The sequence below is a fragment of the Tachysurus vachellii genome, chromosome 19 (assembly GCF_030014155.1).
Source record: "Tachysurus vachellii isolate PV-2020 chromosome 19, HZAU_Pvac_v1, whole genome shotgun sequence".
Lineage (NCBI taxonomy): Eukaryota > Metazoa > Chordata > Actinopteri > Siluriformes > Bagridae > Tachysurus > Tachysurus vachellii.
In genome coordinates this window covers 14,044,587-14,065,000 of record NC_083478.1, presented here as the reverse complement: position 1 = coordinate 14,065,000, position 20,414 = coordinate 14,044,587, and the positions used below count along the sequence as shown (strand labels likewise).

General features: G+C 37.1%; 1 protein-coding gene across 1 annotated transcript in view; it reads right to left on the bottom strand.

Moving 5' to 3' along the window:
* The window catches only part of ddx23 (DEAD (Asp-Glu-Ala-Asp) box polypeptide 23), a 29,543-nt gene extending 9,673 nt beyond the window's left edge, over positions 1–19,870 (bottom strand). The window contains exons 1-12 of the mRNA XM_060894049.1: positions 19,781–19,870; positions 18,920–19,086; positions 15,100–15,207; positions 14,883–14,976; positions 14,732–14,797; positions 14,393–14,531; positions 12,359–12,492; positions 9,557–9,669; positions 7,269–7,412; positions 6,914–7,139; positions 5,730–5,875; positions 4,455–4,632 (exon numbers count right to left, since the gene is read on the bottom strand). Coding sequence (XP_060750032.1) covers positions 4,455–4,632; positions 5,730–5,875; positions 6,914–7,139; positions 7,269–7,412; positions 9,557–9,669; positions 12,359–12,492; positions 14,393–14,531; positions 14,732–14,797; positions 14,883–14,976; positions 15,100–15,207; positions 18,920–19,086 — 1,515 coding nt within the window. The 5' untranslated portion in view covers positions 19,781–19,870. The remainder of the gene's footprint in view (positions 1–4,454; positions 4,633–5,729; positions 5,876–6,913; positions 7,140–7,268; positions 7,413–9,556; positions 9,670–12,358; positions 12,493–14,392; positions 14,532–14,731; positions 14,798–14,882; positions 14,977–15,099; positions 15,208–18,919; positions 19,087–19,780) is intronic.
* Positions 19,871–20,414: the final 544 nt, after the last annotated feature.

Genomic DNA, 20,414 nt, shown 5'->3' with positions numbered 1-20,414 from the left:
TTAATTTAATGTATCAGAATCAGAATCAGCTTTATTGCCAGTCATGTTTTCACATGCGAGGAATTTGTTTTAGTGACAGAATGACAGTATGTATGCCTTAGTTTTGATACTTTAAAATAGTAATTTGAAAATAATTTACAAAAAAGTTTATTTTTGATAGAAAATATTGTTGTATGCATTGCATACTATATAACTTTTATAAAAAATAAAAGTTAATTTTTCTAAAAAAAAAACAAAAAACAAAAACAATTAGTTAATTCATTTTAAGAGACCCGTCTTATTTTCTCTTGTATATTTAATATTGCTCTTTAATTAAGCAAAAATACATTTTATCAGATCAGATCAGATAAAATATCAAAAATTTTTGGTAGAATACTCGATTACCAAAATATTCAATAGCTACAGCCCAATTATAAGTCTACGAAAAGATACATGAATAGTTTAACTTCAGTAAGAATATTGTTTAACATTAAGAATGTTTTACAGTAAGAATAACTTGAGTTACTTTTTCATATTTCTGCAAGTTTTATATTTCAAACAATGTTACTGTACTGTATCAGGTTTGTTTTTTGTATTACAAATGTATCTCAGTTGTGGTGGAAATTTCTAATCTTAAGACGTTCATAAGGCTTTTTCCTTCTATGCTTGTACCCTGTGTGCATCATGACCAGAGACTGACATTGTCATCAGTAGGTTTTGTCCATAAACAATATCCAATACGTCCTCTAGAAGACCTTGGTCTGGTCAGATTAGCTTGGTCAGGAGATGCATGCGGTAATTTTGAGCCAATGATTGATGTTTTGTTTTTACATATCTTCTGTTTTCTTGAGTTCTGTCTATAAAACCTTGATGTAATCAATGATCGTGGCCCTTCATCCCTCATGCTACATGTGCAGTGTTGGGTCCTGCTGTGCAGCTGAACACAATAAATTGTGTAACCTTTTTACTCTTGCTCGTGTCTACCAGTGTTATACTTTATTCTTTAAATCTCTCTAACCTCTGAACTTCCACAACACAGTCTACCTCAGTTTTATTTATGTTTACAAAACACTGCATATATTTTAAAACACTTTATTCACCAGAAGGTGAACAGCTAGTGAACTTCCTAGCACTAGTGAACTTCCTCTTTGAGCATGCAAATAAATGTATGATTTGCTGTGCATCACGTCAGTAGAATATCTAATTTTGACTTCTTATATCGCCCATAAAACAGGTTTGGGGACTGTGTGGATGGATTACTTTTAAAGACAATTTGTCATGTGAATTGAAATTTCAACATTTATAAAATAAAAAGACCGCACATATTAATACCCTTTCCTTTCTCAGGCTAATGCCGTCATGCATGCTTTAGTTTGCTGTGCATTCCCCTTGCACATGATATTCAGATTAACATAACCTGCTTACCCGTCACCAGTTGCTGAAAACATTCGAGCACTTAAACCATTCCTAGCACCTGAAACTGCCAACACAAGACAGCGTCATCCGTCACAGCGAGATTAAACAGCATAACAAAAAACCTGTCAAAACTCAGCGTCCCTGAACAGAGCGCTTTCTGTTACTAACGTTAATTGTTTTGACCAGTTGTAAACTGTTCTTTAAATGATCAAGAACATTTAAAAATAATAATTTTCCATGTGTTTTCCAGGACTGAAACATTGGTCATTAATTTTCCAGGATTTCCAGGGCGCGTGGGAACCCTGTAGATGCTGTAGGCTTGCCACCCTCGCAGACTGGAGGGGTGGGACGCATTACATCCCAGGAAGCCCTCATGTCTGTGTCACCTTCTGGCTCTAGCCTTTCAGTTATCATGTCATCATTTCAAGCTATTCTTGCCGAAGTCCCTGTCTGCAATTTGCACATACAGTGATACAGTACCTCGAGATACGAGTGCTTTGACATACGAATTTTTTGAGATACGAGCTGTGATTCGACCAAATTTTTGGCTTGAGATATGAGCAAATTTTTGAGATACGAGCATCCGAGCCGGCGCCGCCGAAACAAAGATCCCCAACAACCACGTGTGCTCTGTTTCCCCCGCCTCAGCTTCCCACGTCTCACTCGGTTAAAGCCGCCTTTTCACTGCACACGACAAACGACGGTCAATAAACCGGAAGTCATTCATTTCCTATGGAGACTCGCAAAGGCGCTGTGTGAGGTGCAGACCATTTGCGGATCCGTAATTTTCTGATCTGTTTTGAGCGTTGGATCCGTTAAAAAATTTTAACTTGTGCGACTACACCGCATCTGATATGCTGACCGGACAGGTTTTTATTAAAACGACCGGCAGATGTTAGTGAGGAAAGAGTGACAAAAAAAGCAAAAACAAGTGAAGAGAAAAGCGATGAAGAAAATTAAGCAAAATTAATGTAAAGAAAACAGAAATTGTGCAGTTAAGTTCAGTTAAGAGAAATCAAGTATCGCGTTAGTTCTGGCAGGCCACGTCGCCAAGCGTGCATCAGCTGTTAATCAGCTGTCCACGAATCCGGTTTCTACATCAATATTACCCGACCATTTAAATTCCCATTCATAGAGCCGCTCTAGCGCTTCGCTGCTGCTGCGATTTAAACTCCCTCCTCCAACCCCGACTCCACCATGCCGGAACCTGTGTTCGTTGTACCAATTTGTGTCATAAATCTCCACATATTTTTCTCTCTCTCTCCCTCTAATTATTTAATTATTTATCCATTTATTATTTTCCTTTCCCATTTTTAACTCTATGCATGATTAATGGTTCTGTTATACGGGGGGTTTATTCTATTTTCTAGTTTCTGATCTCCCCGCTCTAAATGAAGTTTAGTTAAGTTCCATTTTAGTGTAAAGTAGGATTAAGAGTGCAAGTAAGTGAACGGAAGTGAAAGCGTAATTCCTCCTAACTCCATCGCCTGTTTACTCCTCCCTCAACCTCCATGCGCATCTTCCGTAAAGTAAAACCAGTTTATTTTTTTAACATTCTCTTTTATTACTGTATATTTTTTTTTTAAATTGTCATTTATAAATACAGGCACTGTACATTTTTCATATTCAAAACACAAACAAAACAACTGCGAGCTGGAAAGGGATTTCAATTAACTTAAATGGGGAAAATTGCTTTAAGATACGAGCAATGTCACGGAACGAATTAAACTCGTATCTCGAGGTACCACTGTACTTTACTTTGTCCATCACCTGATTACAATCATACCTCTCTCTCTATCTTTGTCGAGCTATATTTGAGTTCCTAGCCTGATCAGCTTTTCTTATGGAGCTACTGATGTCCTACCCCTGGTTGAAGTCTCGTCACCTGGTGGTCACCCTGCCAGGAATTGATCTGCATGGTCCAGTGACTCATGGGATTGTTGTGGAGGGAGCCACGCGGAGACTGTCATGCCTTATTTGAACCAATGTTGTGTCAGGCAGCTGTATGGTCTGGTCTTTTGAAGACTTTGACAGGAAGAAATTAGTTTTGGGTCTGTGCTGAACTCAGAGTTTAGTTCCTTATGAGCTCTCAGTTGCACTTATGCACTTTTGTTCCTTATGAGCTTTCAGGCCACTACAGGACCTTTATGTGCTTCTTCTTGAGCCTCAAGTGTGTTTTGGGTCACTAACATGCTAGAATACCCATCTACGATCCATTTTCAAAGCCCTGGCTGAGGGAAGGAGGTTCTCACCGAAGATTTGACGGTACATGGCTCTGTCCATCATCCCTTTGATGCAGCAAAACTGTCCGGTCCCCTTGGCAGAAAAACCCCCAAAGCATAATGTTTCCACCTTCATGTTTGACAATGGGGATGGTTTTCTTGTGGTAATAAGCAGCATTTCTCCTCCTCCAAACACAGCGAGTTGAGTTGATGCCAAAGAGCTCGTATTTGGTCTCATCTGACCACCACACTTTCACAAAGTTGTCTGAATCATTCAGCTGTTAATTAGCAAAATTCAGACAGACCTGTACATGTACATTTCTTGAGCAAGGGTACCTTGCGGGCACTGCAGGATTTCTGCAGGTGTGTTACCAATTGTTTTCTTGGGGACTATGGCCTTGACATCATTGACAAGATCCTGCCACGTAGTTCTGGGCTAATTTCTCACCATTCTCATATAAACTGAAACCTCATGAGGTGAGACTTCGGTTGAGATTGTGCTCTAATCTCAGCTTGTTACCTGCATAAAAAGACACCTGGGAGCCAGAAATCTTGCTGAATGATAGGGGATCAAATACGTATTTGACGTATTATGTTTTTGTTGTTATTCTGTCTCTCACTATTAAATTAGACCTTTCATTAACATTATAGACTGATCGTTTCTTTGTCAGTGGGCACACATACAAAATCAGCAGGGGAACAAATGATTTATCCACCTCAACTGATAAAATATATATTATAAAAAATTTTTTTATAAAAATGATAGCACCCACTCCACAAACAAAGCTAGTTTGGCTCCAGGAAAACAAAGGGAACACAAAGAGCAGACTTACTGACCTCACATCCCATCCGAAGTTTAAAACCTTGGTCCTCTCTGGAGATTCCACCAATCACAGCAACTGTCCGAATGCCCAGTGGTTTGCCAAACTTAATAGTCTCTTCTTCAATCTGCTGTGCCAGCTCACGTGTTGGGGCTAAAATCACTGCATATGGTCCCTGATCAGAATCTTCAAGCCTGAACACAAGCACAAATGTGCAGTTTTGAGAACATGTAGCACCACAATTTCATACCATTGTATTGTTTCTAGGATTATTGAATGATGTTTTACTTTGGGTATAAGATGGTTAATAATTGTTATTGTTTTGTGTTATTAGTTGGTTTTATTTACAATTATAAAAGTAAACCGATTTTTAAATGTTCAAATAACCAACATTTAGTTACGTCAGGAATATTATATATGCGGCCATGGAAAAAAAGTACAATTTGAAGTACACCTTCAATTCTAAGTTTTTATTTCTCAGTGAATAACAATTGTATGGTCCTCATCAACTTCTATAAACAAATAAATAATCTCAGGTGACCTAAAAAAAACAACAACAAAAACTGAAGTATGGCTTTCATGAAAGGGTGGGTAGGAAAAGCTCCATGTTTTAAAAAAGAATATCAACACGATTTGGGTTTGCAAACTCGAACAGACCATGAAAATTCTGGAACAATATCCTTTGAACTGATGAGATCAAGATATGTTTGGTTTTTGCAAAGCATGATTTGATGACCAAACACAGCATCATAAAAAACACACCAAATGTCAAGCATGGTGGTGGAGGTAAGCAGCCACAGGACCTGGGAAACGTAAAGTCACTGACAACAATGAACTCCACTTTATACCACTTTACACTTTATATAAGTTTCTGAGAGAGAAATGTGAGGATATCTGTTCAGCAACATACATATACACCAACAAATAAACAAAAAAAAAAAAAGAAGAAGCAGCAAGGTCCTGAAATGGCTAGGTTAAAGTCCAGACCTTAATCCCTTCAAAAGACTGTGGTGGGATCTGAATATATTAAAGTCTCTAGATTTTGTTGTTTTGTTGTTAAAGTTGCTGAATTATAGGGAGTACCGCATATTGTTTTTGGAAAAAATGACTACATACTGAAATTGCTGTCACCTGAGATTATCTGTATATAGAAGTTTCTGAGGACCATAAAATTGGTATTTAGGCCCTGAAAAATATAATTGAAGGAGGGTCAACTACCTTTTCCTCATAACTGTGTATGTGTATATATAAACACACACATAGCCTTACACATGTTCTAGCCTTAACTCACCTATCAATCTTGGGTAGTGTGGTGATCCAGACCAATAGGGGAATAAGGAAGGCTGCAGTTTTGCCGCTACCAGTCTCAGCCACACCAATGATGTCACGGTTCTGTAAGCCTATAGGAATGGCTTGCCTCTGGATAGGTGTTGGATCCTAATGAAAAGACAAAATATTTAGGTTAAATTTGCCATTTGAAAAATTATAAAAAATGTAAAAAAAAATTCCCTCAGAGCTAAATAAAAGTAGATATTAAGGGAAGAAACAAAAAGGAAAGAAAAACATTTATGGCATGGCACATTATCCTCACTAGCTTCCACAGATTCTATCTGCTGCTTCTGTTTACAAGATTGTGAGAAATCACCACCCAATTTTACAGAAAATTTCTTCAAAGGTATTCCTCATATGCACACTAATTCCTGCTTACAAATCCAATTAATGCAAAGCACAAAGATGTTACAACTGTTTTTTTTGTGTGAGTCATAGAATAATAGATGAAAAGAAAAGAAGAAAAATTAAAAGGGTAAAAACATTGAGCTCTGCATTATCAGTCAATTACAATAGATCATTAAACGGGTGAATTTCTGCAGATTACAGGTGTCTTTATAATCAATCAGAAGGCATACCTGGTTCCACCTTTTTAATCAGTTTAACGTTACTCTGAATTGATTATCATCAGGTGTGGTTCCTGATTGGTCAGAATACAAACATGCAGCCATATTAGCTCTTTGTCAATAAAACTGATGAGTCTATTTTGCATGGGGGAACTATCACCCCACTCTAAAATGTAATGTTACTATTGCACCACTTTGCTGGTACAGTTGTAAGAGTGTAGTAATTGGTCCAATACAGTAGAATACAGTAATAAAAAAAAGGAATTACGTGGGAAGTATAATTAATTATGTAATTACGTTATCGCTGAATAATTTAACCAATCTATATAACCTATCTTGAAAAAAGTACATTAACACATTGTATTGTATATAAGAACTTTTATATCACTGGCAGAGATGTCAATAAAACTTCCTGTTCTAACTATGAATTATGAGAGACTTACTAAACAAAAACATTCTTTAAAACCATGTTCAGAACAGCTCTACACCCAATACCATCGAAAGCATAAGGCTTTGCAAACTATGCAAACATCACTTCATGAGATATATAAACCACTGCTTTACAATATAAGAAGTCTACCTTGTATCCACATTTGTCAATGACCTCCAGAACATGAGGGGGCAGATCATATTCCTTCCAGTTGCGAATAGGGTTAGGGATTTTGCCTCCTTTAGTAGTAATGCTGTAGTCCTCCCGAAAGATTCTCCAGTCCCTGTCTGTCATCTCATCCAGCTTCTTCTGAGACCAGTGCCTGTCATCCCAGCGCTGCTTGGCCTCCTTCTTGCGCATCTTCTTCAGACGCAGCCTACACAGACACAAATCAGGCCAATTGTGTGTGTTTGTTGGTGGGGGTGGGTCAGTGGTGGAGTTGCATTTGAACAAATTAATTTTAATGAATGACATTTGAATGAATGTCTGGGACATAAAGACTCACTCTTCTTGCTCTTTTTCCTCCATGGTGCGTCTCTTTTCCATTAGATCTCCATAGAAACGAGACTGATCTCTTTTCTGTTGTTTGAGGTCAATGCCTGCAATAAATCCTCTGCCATATAACTGTACCTGATGCTTCTCTTTGTATCTGAAAACAAACAAATGTACTGTAATTGTAAACAAATGAGTGCTTCAAATAAAAATGAATAACATTTGCAAATGTCACTTTATCATCTGGTCTCAATTCTGTTTCAATTTCAAGTAGTACTTTAATGCCCCTTTTCCACCGAGGCAGTTCGAGTGCTGGTTCGGAGCCAGAGCCTAATTTAGAACCAGTTCTTTCTGTTTCGACCGCCAAAGCACCGGCTCTGAACCAGGAACAGTGGTTCTTAAGTAGCACCAAAACATTGTTGGTCTACACTTAAGAACCGCTTGTGTCAGGGGCTGTGGGCGGGGCTACTGTTAGTGCATTTGATAATGTAGCTTAAGTATACTAATGTTTAATACACTTTTACATTAAGCACACATGATAGCTACATGCTAAGGCTACCTTTTTTCTGTGTTAATGATAAAATAACGTTATGTACTTTCTCGATTACAACCTCCGTTTATACAAATTACATAGAGCTGCACGTACACGTTGGATTCGCCGCCTTTGGATGCTAATGTAGGTTCACAAAGCCATGAGCAGTAACAGTAAAGCAACATCCGCCATGGTTGATGTGTTTTGTGTTTGCCGCTGCTGCGCGAAAGTTGCTGGGACACGTGACACGTATACAGTGACGTCAGACTCGGCTCTGTGATGGCTCTTTAGCCGGTGGAAAGACAAACCGGTTCTTAGGAGGTTCGCCAGTGGAACCAACTTTGAACCAGCACCAGTGCTAGCTCTGAACCAGCACCCGGTTCTTTTTGGTGGAAAAGGGGCATTGGTGAGTTCAAAATTTATATTTGCATTTTATGTTTTATAAATTATATCTAAATCTTTATTATGAAGACCTATATATAGAGATAACTGACTGAACTGTGAATTTAAACAGAGAGAAGTGAATGGATGTAATCTTCATCTAAATATATGCGTAAATGTTTTACTTAAATTAAAAAACGAACTAAACCTTCAAGCTGGATTTCAGAATCAGAAGTGAAGGTTGCAATTTGCAAAGGAAAAAAATGCATAAATAAATGTAAAAAAAAAAAAAAAATGGCAGTATTATAAAATGACTTTTTGACAGAGACTCTAAAATACTTCTAGTTGCTCAGGATAAGGGTTCCTTATAAAGACTCATAACAAAAATAAACTATTTAAACTAGACAGCATATTCCGTATACATTCACAAAACATTCACAATGATTAAGAACACCGGTACATCTACTCATTAATGAAAGTATTTAATCAGTCAAATGGAAGCTGTTTTAGGCATAAAAACCATGCTGATATGGGCCAGCACGTTCAGATAATGCTTAGATCAAACATAAAAATAAGGGGGAAAATGTGTTTTCAGTGATTTTGACTGTGGCATGATTGTTGGTGCCTGACGCGTTGATTACAAAATTTGAGAATTTTTTTAGAATGGTGCAATTAAGAAGAAAAAAAAGTGAGCATAAGTTCTGCAGATGGAAATGTCTTGTTGATCAGAGAGACAAACAGAAAATTATCAGATTAATCTGAGCTGACAAAAAGATATTCTTACAAACCCTGTAAAATTTTTATGTGGAGAAAAGCATTTCAGAAAGCACAAAATGTCAAACCTTGAACTCGATGGGCAAAAACAGCAGAAGCTTTGAGGATTCTCAACTTCCTTTTGACCCACTGACCCATTGCTTGCCACAGCCTTTTTGAGTATTGTTGCGGACCATGTGCATAATTTAATGGCTACTTCTAGCATGATAATTCCAGCATGTCACAAACCAAACGTTAGGAAAGCATACCTGAAACCTGCAGGAACTGCATGATGTAATCATGTCAATATGCACTACAATCTCCTAGAAATGTTTTCCACATCCTTTTAAATCCAGGCCATGAAGAAATGAGACTATTTTACTTTACTACCTAGTATTAGTAAAGTGTTCCTAATAAGTGCAGTAAATCATGCAAATGAAATTAGGTTTACTTTGAGGTTTACATAGCTGGTTTACTTTGTGATTCTTATGAGTATATTTATACTTACTAGATGACAGCACAAATAGAATACATTATCCTCCAAATTTTAATAATTTTAACAAATACTACATTTTTGTGCTAACGCTCATATGAACAATTTATTGGTTATATCAAGCGATCTTTTCTATACTCACATTGGATTATAATCAACTGAAGTGTCCTCGGAAGCATCCCACTCGAACACAAACTTCCTATCATTGAGGTGCCTTGTGCGACGACGTTTCTTCATCCCACCTAGATAACGCTCCTATGAAACAGACAAGACCGAAACAAAAAGAAAAATCACTAGAACACATCAATTATAAGTAAAATACATTTTTGCCTTTCAGGTCAATAGTTAACCATATTAATGTATTAATTTATATAATTTATAACTGCTATAATTGTTCTCCAAACTTAATATAATTATTTGTGGACCAAGCAATTAAGGTGACAGAACACTATTGGAACTAGGATTTTTGAACTAATTTCACAAAACAATATGAAACTTAACATGGTAACATTTGTAAACAATATGGCACAACAATAAAAGTGTATATTTGCTGTTCCCTCAAAATAACTCAACACACAGCCATTAATGTCTAAACCTCTGGCCACAAAAGTGAGTACAACCCTAAGTGAAAATGTCAAAACATTGGGCTCAAAGTGTCAAAATTATGCGTGGCCACCATTATTTTACAGCAATGCCTTAACCCTTTCAAGCATGGAGTTCACCAGAGCATCACAGGTTGCCACTGGAGTCCTCTTCCACACCTCCATGATGACATCACGGAGCTGGTTGATGTTAGAGACCTTGCGCTCCACTACCTTCCATTTGAGGATGCACCACAGAAGCTCAAAAGAGTTTAGGTCTGGAGACATGCTTGGCCAGTCCATCACCTTTACCCTCAGCTCCTTTAGCAAGGCAGTGGTCGTCCTGGAGGTATGTTTGGGGTCGTTATCATGTTGGAATACTGCCCTGTGGCCCAGTCTCCAAATGGAGGAGATCATGCTCTGCTTCAGTATGTCTCAGTACATATTGGCATTCACGGTTTCTTCAATGAACTGTAGCTCCCTAGTGCCGGCAGCACTCATGCAGAACCAGACCGTGACACTCCCAGCACCATCGTGCTTGACTGTAGGCAAGACACACTTCTCTTTGTATCCCCTCCTGGTTGCTGCCACACACGCTTGACAACATCTGAACCAAATAAGTTTATCTTGGTCTCATCAGACCACAGGACATGATTCCCAAACACAACCTCTGGATATGACCCTGACCATGTGCACTCAACTTCTTTGGTCGACCATGGCGAGGCATGTTCTGTGTCTTGGCAATCTTCTTATAACCTATGCCATCTTTATGTAGAGCAACAATTCTTTTTTTCAGATCCTCAGAGAGTTCTTTGCCATGAGGTGGCATGTTGAACTTCCAGTGACCAGTATGAGGGAGAGATAACACCAAATTCACCTTCACCTCCTGAACACTTCTGAACAGAGCTGCAGAATTTCATGTTATTGCAATTTAAGTTAACTTCAATTTTTAGTCTGTTTATCCACCCATAAAAATGTATTCACAAATATACTTAATCGCCATGAAGACCTTCAGTTTATAGTATTTATATTCAACATTCAACAATAACAATCTATTTAACTTAATCAGCCTTTCAACTGGTTTCTCAAGTGAACAGAAACATACACTTCTTTAAAACCTAGAACAGCGGTGTCCAATCTTATCCGGAAAGCACCAGTGTGGGTGCAGATTTTCATTCCAACCAAGCAGAAGTCACACCAGAGTCTACTAAAAGCCAAGAACAACCGATTAAACAGTTGGAATCAGGTGTGGCTTCTGCTTGGTTGGAATGAAAATCTGCACCCACACCGGCCCTTTCCGGATAAGATTGGACCTAGAAACACCATAGGAACCAATCTCGACCCCATTAGAGCTTCTTAGCAACACGTTAGAAACCATTTGGTTTTCCGTACCAGCGACTAGCTACAACCTAGCAAATAATTGAGATAAATAATCCTATCAACCAGCTTTGATAGAATACCAACCAAAAAGGTTAGCATAGCAATGACCATGCAGGACCCTAGCCTAGAAACCAACTTAGTAAAACCCTAAAAAACAACTGGGTTAGCCTATTAACCGAAGGTTGCCTTATTAGCCTCCTAACAACACTCTACCTGTCACATCTTTACTATTATAAAGTTTAACCGTTATAATCTTTAAACCAGTTTCTGCATTTGAACCATTTTAGCCTTTACATATTATATGAATTATATTTTATAATATTATATTTTTCCTTTCTTTCTTTTTTTTTTTTTTTTTTAACAATTTTGAAATCAGTGGTAACAAAACATCATAGTATCATTTAACACTATCAAGTTTAACAGACTGACAAACCAACATCAAAGCTTGTTCACTTATATTAGCTTTGTTCAAAAATATATAGCTAGCCCAGTACATGGACCACAGTAACATGCTACATAAAACAAAACAGAACAAAGGATCAGATCTTCCACTTATCTTAATTATCTGTAGTCACATCAGCCATTTGTGGAGAAAACTGTCTGGTCTAATCAATTACACTCATATTTAAGTTTTAAAAATCAAACAATTCCAACTGAAACTACATGTATTAGACATCAAATTGAATGCTGTTATTAATCATGTAAACATGTAAATTACCCTACCTTATGCATACAACTACATTTCTTCATACTGACAAATTAGATTTATCTTATACCAGAAAAAAGGATAGGCCAAAGGGACAAATTATCGAGGGATTAAATGTAATATTATGTATTCAGTAAAGGGGTGTGTGTGTACAAATGTCTCTCTCTGTCTATCTGTCTGTCTAACAATCAGACAATGCTGATTTGTGTGTATGTATTTATACACCATATTTTAAAGTAACAGCTTTTATTTCTTCACTATATGAAAATATCCTCACTTTGATGGCCTGAAGTTCTTTGCTCTTGTCCTTCTCCTCCCTTATCTTTAGTCGACTCTCATCATCTTCATTTCCATTGTTCTCTCTCTCCATCCGCTCCCTACGCTCACGACGCTCCCTATCCTGAGGATCCTCTGTACCAAACACACAAAAAAAACATCATATCACAAGGGTGACCAGAGACACTCCATTGAGAATTTCAATTAAAATACTTGCCTAATCAAAACATTTGACATTCATGAAAATTCGATACATTCATTAAAACATTAATATCCTTCTGAATTGGTAAATCTAAAAGCCTAACTAATATAAATGTTGATTTATTCAATGTCAAATTATTTACTTTGCATGATGCACTAGATGCTACAGTTTAACTTGCAGATTATACTGGAGTTACTTTATTGTGTTTACAGAATTTAGCAAAGTGCCTTATCCAGAGCAATTCATAAAAGTGGCAGTGCCTTCTGAGAAGAGGAAAGGCAGGAGTATAGGTCTGAGAATAGGGACTCAACGTTGATACAATGACAAGGAAAGCTGGCGGACATGATGGATAGAAGAAAAGTAGATATACTGTGGTTGCAGGAGACCAGGTGGAAGGGGAGCAAAGTGAGTATTGTTGGGGGATACAAACTGTTTTATTATGGTGTGTATAGGAAGGGAAATGGGGTAGACGTAATCCTGAAGGAGGAGTTTATGAGAAATGTTTTAAAGGCGAAAAGACTGTCAGACAGGGTAATCAGTTTAAAGTTAGAAACTGAAGGGTTGTTGAATGTTATATGTCATCAGTGGTTATGCTCCACAAGTAGGCTGTGATTAGAAGAGGAGAGATCCTGGACTGAGTTAGATGAGGAGCATTCCCAGATGAGAGAGAGTAGTGATTGGAGCAGACTTCAACAGGCATGTTGGTGAGGGGAACAGAGATGATGAGGAGGTGAGGGACAGGTTTGGTGTTAAGAAAAGAAACTAGAAGAACAGATGGTGGTGGACTTTGCTAAGCAGATGTAAATGGCTGTAGTTAACACTTATTTCCAGAAGAGAGAGAAACAGTGTTACATACAGTTGAGGTAGGAGTACACAGCAGATCCATGTAGATGAGGCAAGCTGAGAGAGATTAGTGACTGCAAAGTGGTGGTAGGAGAGCGTGTAGCCAGGCAGCATCAGATGGTGATGTGTAAGATGTCCCTGATGTTCAGAAAGAAGAGATGAGGAAAGATAGAATAGAAGACCAAGTGGCTCAACCATCTCAACCGTGGGCTCAACCATCCATTGCAAAGGGAAGTGTGGGATAGAGGTGAAAAGGCGAGTGCAGGCAAGTTGGATTGGGTGGAGAAAAGTGTCAGAAGTGTTGAGTGACAGAAGTGTCAGCTAGATTGAGATGGTTTGGACAAGTGGTTATACTGGTAGAAGGATGCTGGAGTTGGAGCTGCCAGGTAAGAGGTCAAGAGGAAGGCCAAATTGGAGATATTGTAAAAAAGAATTGTAAAAAAAAAGGACATGAAGTTAGTTGGTGCAAGAGTAGAGGTTGCTGAGGTTAGAGTTAGGTGGAAACAGATGATTAGCTGTGGCGACCCCTAACAGGAAAAGCCAAACGGAGAGGAAGATGAAGAGCTTTGGAGCCTCTATCAACACATCATTCTAGTTCACTAGAATGAGATTTGGAAAACCATGAAGGAAATTTTGTGAAAACCAGTCATTTCATATTATCGGAATTGATTAAAGAATATGAAAAAAGGAAGACAAATCCCTAAATTAAGAGAAAAATAAATAATTTAACTAAGACAAAAGACACAGCTGAGAGTTCTGTGGGTATAAGTATATACAAATGGCACTCGGAATGCACTTTGCACTTTACGGGTGATGTAGATGGGCATACGCATGCAAAAAATAAATAAATAAATAAATAAATAAATGAATAAAAAACAGTGTTTCCCAAACATTTGTAAATAATTTAAAATCTAAAATTTAAAAGCATTTTTAAAAAAAACAAAAAAAAAAAAAACAAACATAATTCACCAAATTGTCTCTAGTTCTTACCCAACATCTTCCTTCCAATATCCTGAAAAACCCTCCTTTTTCTCCTTTCCTCATCAATCTGCCGCCGCCGTTCTTCTGTCTGCTGCTCCCTGCGTTTCAGGGCCTCTGCCTCTCTTTCAGCTTTAGACAGAAACTTTGGCTACACAAAAACATCAATTATCTGCTTATTTAGAAGCAATTAATTGAATATATAAAAAGAACACAATTAATGCCTTGCCCCAAAGGCACTTTTGGTCAGAAAATAACAATGTTTAAAAACCTCTTAAAACAATGTGAACATGAAATGTTCAAAATTGTTATTCAAAACACAGCTTAGACTTTTTTTTTTTAAATAAGCACCTTAGCCTCTGCCTCCTCCTCTGCTTTCTTCTTAGCCAGCAACTCTTCCAGAGACAATGGCTGAACCTGAAAACAGATTAAAATAAACTGTAGAGAAATAAACAAAAAAGTACATAAGTCTTCAACAAATTAACTGTTCAATAATGGGTACCTTCTCTTTTTTCTTTTCATCCTGATCCTCTTCTTCCATCTTCACATCTTTTTCTCTCTTCATTTTTGTATCTTTGAATTTGGGTGAAGTGCTCCTGAAGGGAGAGAACAAATTCAAGTTAATTTTGATAAACAGTTCCAATTTTCCATTTATCCTGCTTTTAAGCATTTTAAAAAACTAGCATAAACTAGCATACAGGTGAGAAGGCAGCTCTTACCTCGATTTCTTATTCTTGTCTTTGGCCCCTCTGTGGCTTTCCCGGTCCTTACGACTTCTTTCCCTGTCCTTCTCTCTGTCTCTATCTTTGTCTTTCTGTCTGCGATCTCTGGAGAACCAAAATAGAAAAGTTGGCTAAAATTAATGCTCCAATAAAAAACAAAACAAGAATGACTAGGCCATACAACTTTCCAAAATTAAAGAGCAACTCCAGCTGTATTTTTTTTCCCAAGTTTCAAACAAAGTTTGCATCATAATCAAGGAAGAGGCCAATGATACAGACACTCCACTGTTATTTATTTACCAACAGAAACAACAGGTGTGTGTAATACATATTTAATATACAGATATTTCAAATCCCAAACTAACAAAACATATCTCACCACATCCACTAATGCTTGGCTTACATAAATTCAACCACATCAAAAAGTTACACCACAGCTGCATGCATATCTGAGACTGAACCAGGTGACTGATAACACCATCTAATGTATTGCAAATGTGTACACTCTTAAAACTCTGATGTGTGTTCTCTGTGTATACAATTTTTTTAGCAGATTACTTAAACCACATGTGTCAAACTCAAGGCCTATTACAGCCTGCTGCTCAGCCTGCATTAATTATAATAAACAATGCTGAAACAGCCTGCATGGTCTACGACACTTCATTTCAGCTTCACATTTTAAATACTCAGACACCAAATCGACTTAGTTGGTTAAATTAAAGGTAAATTTAACAACATTAGGACAGAATGCAGCAAACTGGACAGACTTTGTAACAAAGCATTACATTTCACAAGTAACAATCAGATCTCTGCTTCAGTCACAGCTCGCAAACTTGGGGTACCCATGGACAATCAACTGTTCTTTTCCTCTCATGTTACTAACGTGACTCGCTCATATCAGTTCCTTCTCTACAACATTAGAATGATTTGGCCATTTTTGTCCACACAGGCTGCCCAGGTACTTGTTCAGTCTCTTGTCATCTCAAGACTAGATTACTGTAAATCACTGTTGGCAGGTCTACCTATGAACACAATCTGTCCTCTGCAAAAGACCCACTGCTCCGGGTGTGTGTTCACTGCTGTGTGTGTGCACTTTGGACGGGTTAAATGCAGAGAACAAATTCTGAGTATGGGTCACCAAACTTAGCCGTATGTCACGTCACAAAATGCAGCTGCATCCTAAGTTCTCGCATACCACCTTGCTGCTGTGCTCCTTCCACTGGCTTTTGGTAGCTGCATGTATCAGATTCAAAACACTGATGCTTGCCTACAAAACCATAAATAGACCAGCTCCTTCTTACCTCAAAAGCCCTCATCACTCCTTGCACTGCACCCCGCACCCTCAGTGCTACCAACACTGCTCGACTGGTCCCACCATCTCTCAGGGTAAGGTAAACAACAACAAGTCTCTTGTTCTGGCACCGAGGTGGTGGAATGAACTTCCCCTACTTGTCCAGACAGCTAAGTCACTGGCTAGCTACAAACGACGGTACTTCTTCATGAAGTATTTGAACTAACACATTCTCCCCTTGTTTGTTGTACGTGTGTATAATTTAAAAAAAAAAAAAAAAAAAAAACAAAGGTTACAAAAATGCTCTCTTAAGAGTTTGGAGTCAGTCATATAGATTCTGTACAAATGGAGGAAATTTAAGACCATGGGTACATTCCCAGAAGTGGTCAACCAACAAAGATCACTCCAAAAGCAAGCCAAGTAATAGTCTGTTGGATCAGAAAGGAACACAGTTTAACTTCTAAGCAACTAAAGGCATCTTTAATGTTAATGTTCATGAGTCTGCCATCAGGTGAACACTGTGCAATCTTGGTGTGCAAGCCAGAGTTGCAAGGAGAAAGCCACTAGTCTCCAATAAGAACATTGTGCTCTTGAAGTTTGCTAAAGATCGAGTGGACAAGCCAGAGAACTACAGTATTGGAAAAATAATTTGTGGAGACTTTTTGTTTTAAAATGAGAAACATTATTTTTGGAAAAAGGAAAATACTGAATTCCAGCATAAGAACCTTATACCTTCTGGGAAACATGTTGGTGGGAGTACAGTATCATGCTTTGGGACTGTATTTCTGAATCTTTGCCAGGACAGCTTGCCATCATTGATGCAACAATGAATTCAGAATTATACCAGTGATCTCTAAATGAAAAAGGCAAGTCATCTGTCCATGAACTGAATCTCAAGAAAAAAATGGGTCCAAGACAATCATTAAATCAAATGATTAAAGAGGAACAAAGACAAGGTTTAAGAATGGCCAAGCCAATTTCCTGACTTTAATCAAAAAAAAAATTGTGGAATCTAGAGAACTGAACTGAGGACCTTAAGCATCATTTCCTGTGAGGACAGCCACTAAAATCTGTACTGATGCTCCTCAATGCTGAGGAATACAATAAAATTATTCTAAGCTGTTATGCATGACTGATCAAAAGTTACTGGACACTTTACTTACAGTTATTGCTGTAAGTTTCATACTTCTGCAAGTCACAGATATGTAAAGCTGGATTAATTGTCTCAATAATTAAATTAATTTTAATATTGTTGGCTCATTGTTTGTTTGTGTTCACTTTGTTTACTTTCAGGACTTGTTTGAAAATCTGATGTTTTGCACGATATTTTTGCAGAAATATAGAAATTTCTAAGGGTTTCACAAATGTTCAAGCAACACTGTATATGTTTCATTTTAGACATTTATGTTGTTTTTGATTATATCCATCATGATTGTTGGTAATGCATGTGCAGGAATACTCTAAGGCTGTTAACATCATCTTTGACAAAAGTCCTAGATTGTTGTTTACTATTATTTAATTATTTCATTCATAAATGTTCATAAGACTCTGAGAAACAAATCGTTTCCACACCTGATAAATGATATTGTTCTTTAAACAACCTTTGCCTCATAAATGGTAAATCTTTCATTTAGCTAAGACATTTGTTTATGACCTAGGGATATGTGCAGACAGTCTAGTATAACCCCGTTTTGGTTTTCATTAGTTAACATTTTCCGTGCATAAACCTACACACAATCACATGCAGGATATTAACATTTTATTAATTAATGAATTAAATTACATTAACAAAAAAAAAATGCTTGTATCCAATTTAGGCTGTGTCTTAAACACGCTACCCAATCCCCCAAACAAATCCATTTAATTTAATTTATATAGCACTCTTACAATGGACAGTCTCACAAACTATTTAAACACAATAAAAGATGTCTGCGTTTTTGCCCTGTGATCAGTTGGTTTATTATTTATTTTTAATTATCTTTATTAACATATTAATATCATATGTTTATTGACATATGATATTAATCTTATCATACTTTATTATCATACAAATATTGTTCCAAATATGAAACATTTTGAAATATTTGGTATCCTAGCATGCTGCACTAGGAATAAAACAGAAACAGACAAGATTTCTGTCTTAAATCACATATTTATTATACTAGATTCTTATTGAACATTAACACTACTGAGTCTTCATATCACAGTTAGCTTTAATCAGACCTGATTTTAATCAGACCTGATTTTCTCCAACATAAGTTACCCAGTTTTAACTCACCTAACAGGACTCGATTCTGAGACTTGTCTTTTCTGCAATATATGCTTACAACTGAACATTAATTTTTTCTGGCCAGACACAAAAGTAAACCAAGAGATAATGTGTCTTAAAATATTTGCTGTGTTTTCATGAATTTCAGAGGAGCTGTTCTTTAAAAGTTCTACTTAAACAGACTAACTTCCTGAATCCAGGACGACTGTTAGACTAAAACAGCTTAAAAGCATGTGTAAAATCTTAAGACTGAAAACCTTTCTGCAGATTTTGAGCGGCTTCGTGATCGTTTCCGCTCCCGAGAGCGATGGCGCTTGCGTTCTTTCCCTGGAGAACTTTTTCGATCCCGGGAACGTGAGCGGCTTCGTTTTCGCTCTTTACCTCCAGAAACATCCAGGTCTCTTTTTTCAGAGTCGCCAGCCATCTATACATAAATAATGCACACGACATAAACATCACTTATTAACGACACGACAAATGCACAATTCGCGGTGGTGATAACACAATAACAAACATATATTATCTCTAAAAACAAAGCATGTGCAGTAAAAAGTCATTGGCGTCTTAGTGTATATACACTATATATATATATATATATATATATATATATATATATATATATATATATATATATATATATATATATATATATATACACATATACACACACACACACACACACACACACATATATATATACACACACTAAGACGCCAATATGACTTTTTACTGCACAAGCTTTGTCTTTAGAGCATAACGAAAGTGTTAAGGGATCAACGTTAACTGCAATAAACGTGTTATGTATTGATAATTAAGGCAAATACACATTGACATGAAAGCATAAACATTTCATGCTAGTTACAGTAAGACAGCTGCGTGAGACAACGCATACAATCTAACGTTAGACTCCATCACAAAGCAGGCATTTATATATAAAGGACTTTAGTTTGACCAAAGATTAAACGCAGTTCAGTATCTTTTTGGTGGTTCTAACTAACGCACACAGCATTTATGAGCAGATACACTAAAAGCATAACAATTATAAGCATTATAATCTCCGTAATAGTAATACACAGCTTCTGTACACCTGGCTTAAGATAATAATAATAATAAATTACCCTAATCTCTAAAATAAAGCCCTCACGAAAACTGTACGTTTCGCCTGCGTCTTCTTCTTCTTCTTCTCCTCCTCTTCTGTCTTCTTCTTCTTCTGTGATTTTTTTTTTTTTTTTAAATTGGCGATTTACCGACAGAATTATTGCTTTACTGCCATCTGCTGGATTGAGAATAACAGGACATCTTGCCGAGTTTTTGAATGAAGTTGCTCAATCTAATAGTGAGCGCAGATAGAAACCTTTTTCTGTCCTACCTTTTCCACCCATCTCAAAGCAGTTAATATTGTCATCATCTCCACTGAATATATCCCTAATTTATTAGATGTTCTTTTATTAATTTCCATTTCTTTCCCTGGAATTGCCGCTTCAATCTCTATTTCTTCCGCCTCTGTTATTTTTTGCACCATCTGTATACATTTGTATGAATTCACTATATTTTCTCCTATTCAGTTGTTAAATACCATTTCCAAATAAATATGATTTCTTACTTTGCTTTTCTTTTCTCCTTGAGCCCAAACCAGTCTACATTAGGCCATGTTATCTTCCAAGGAGCAATTTCTGGAAAAACTACCGTAGGGCTATTACGCAAACTAAACACTTCTTAATTGTTTAAAATTCCTTTGACTTAATTAAAATA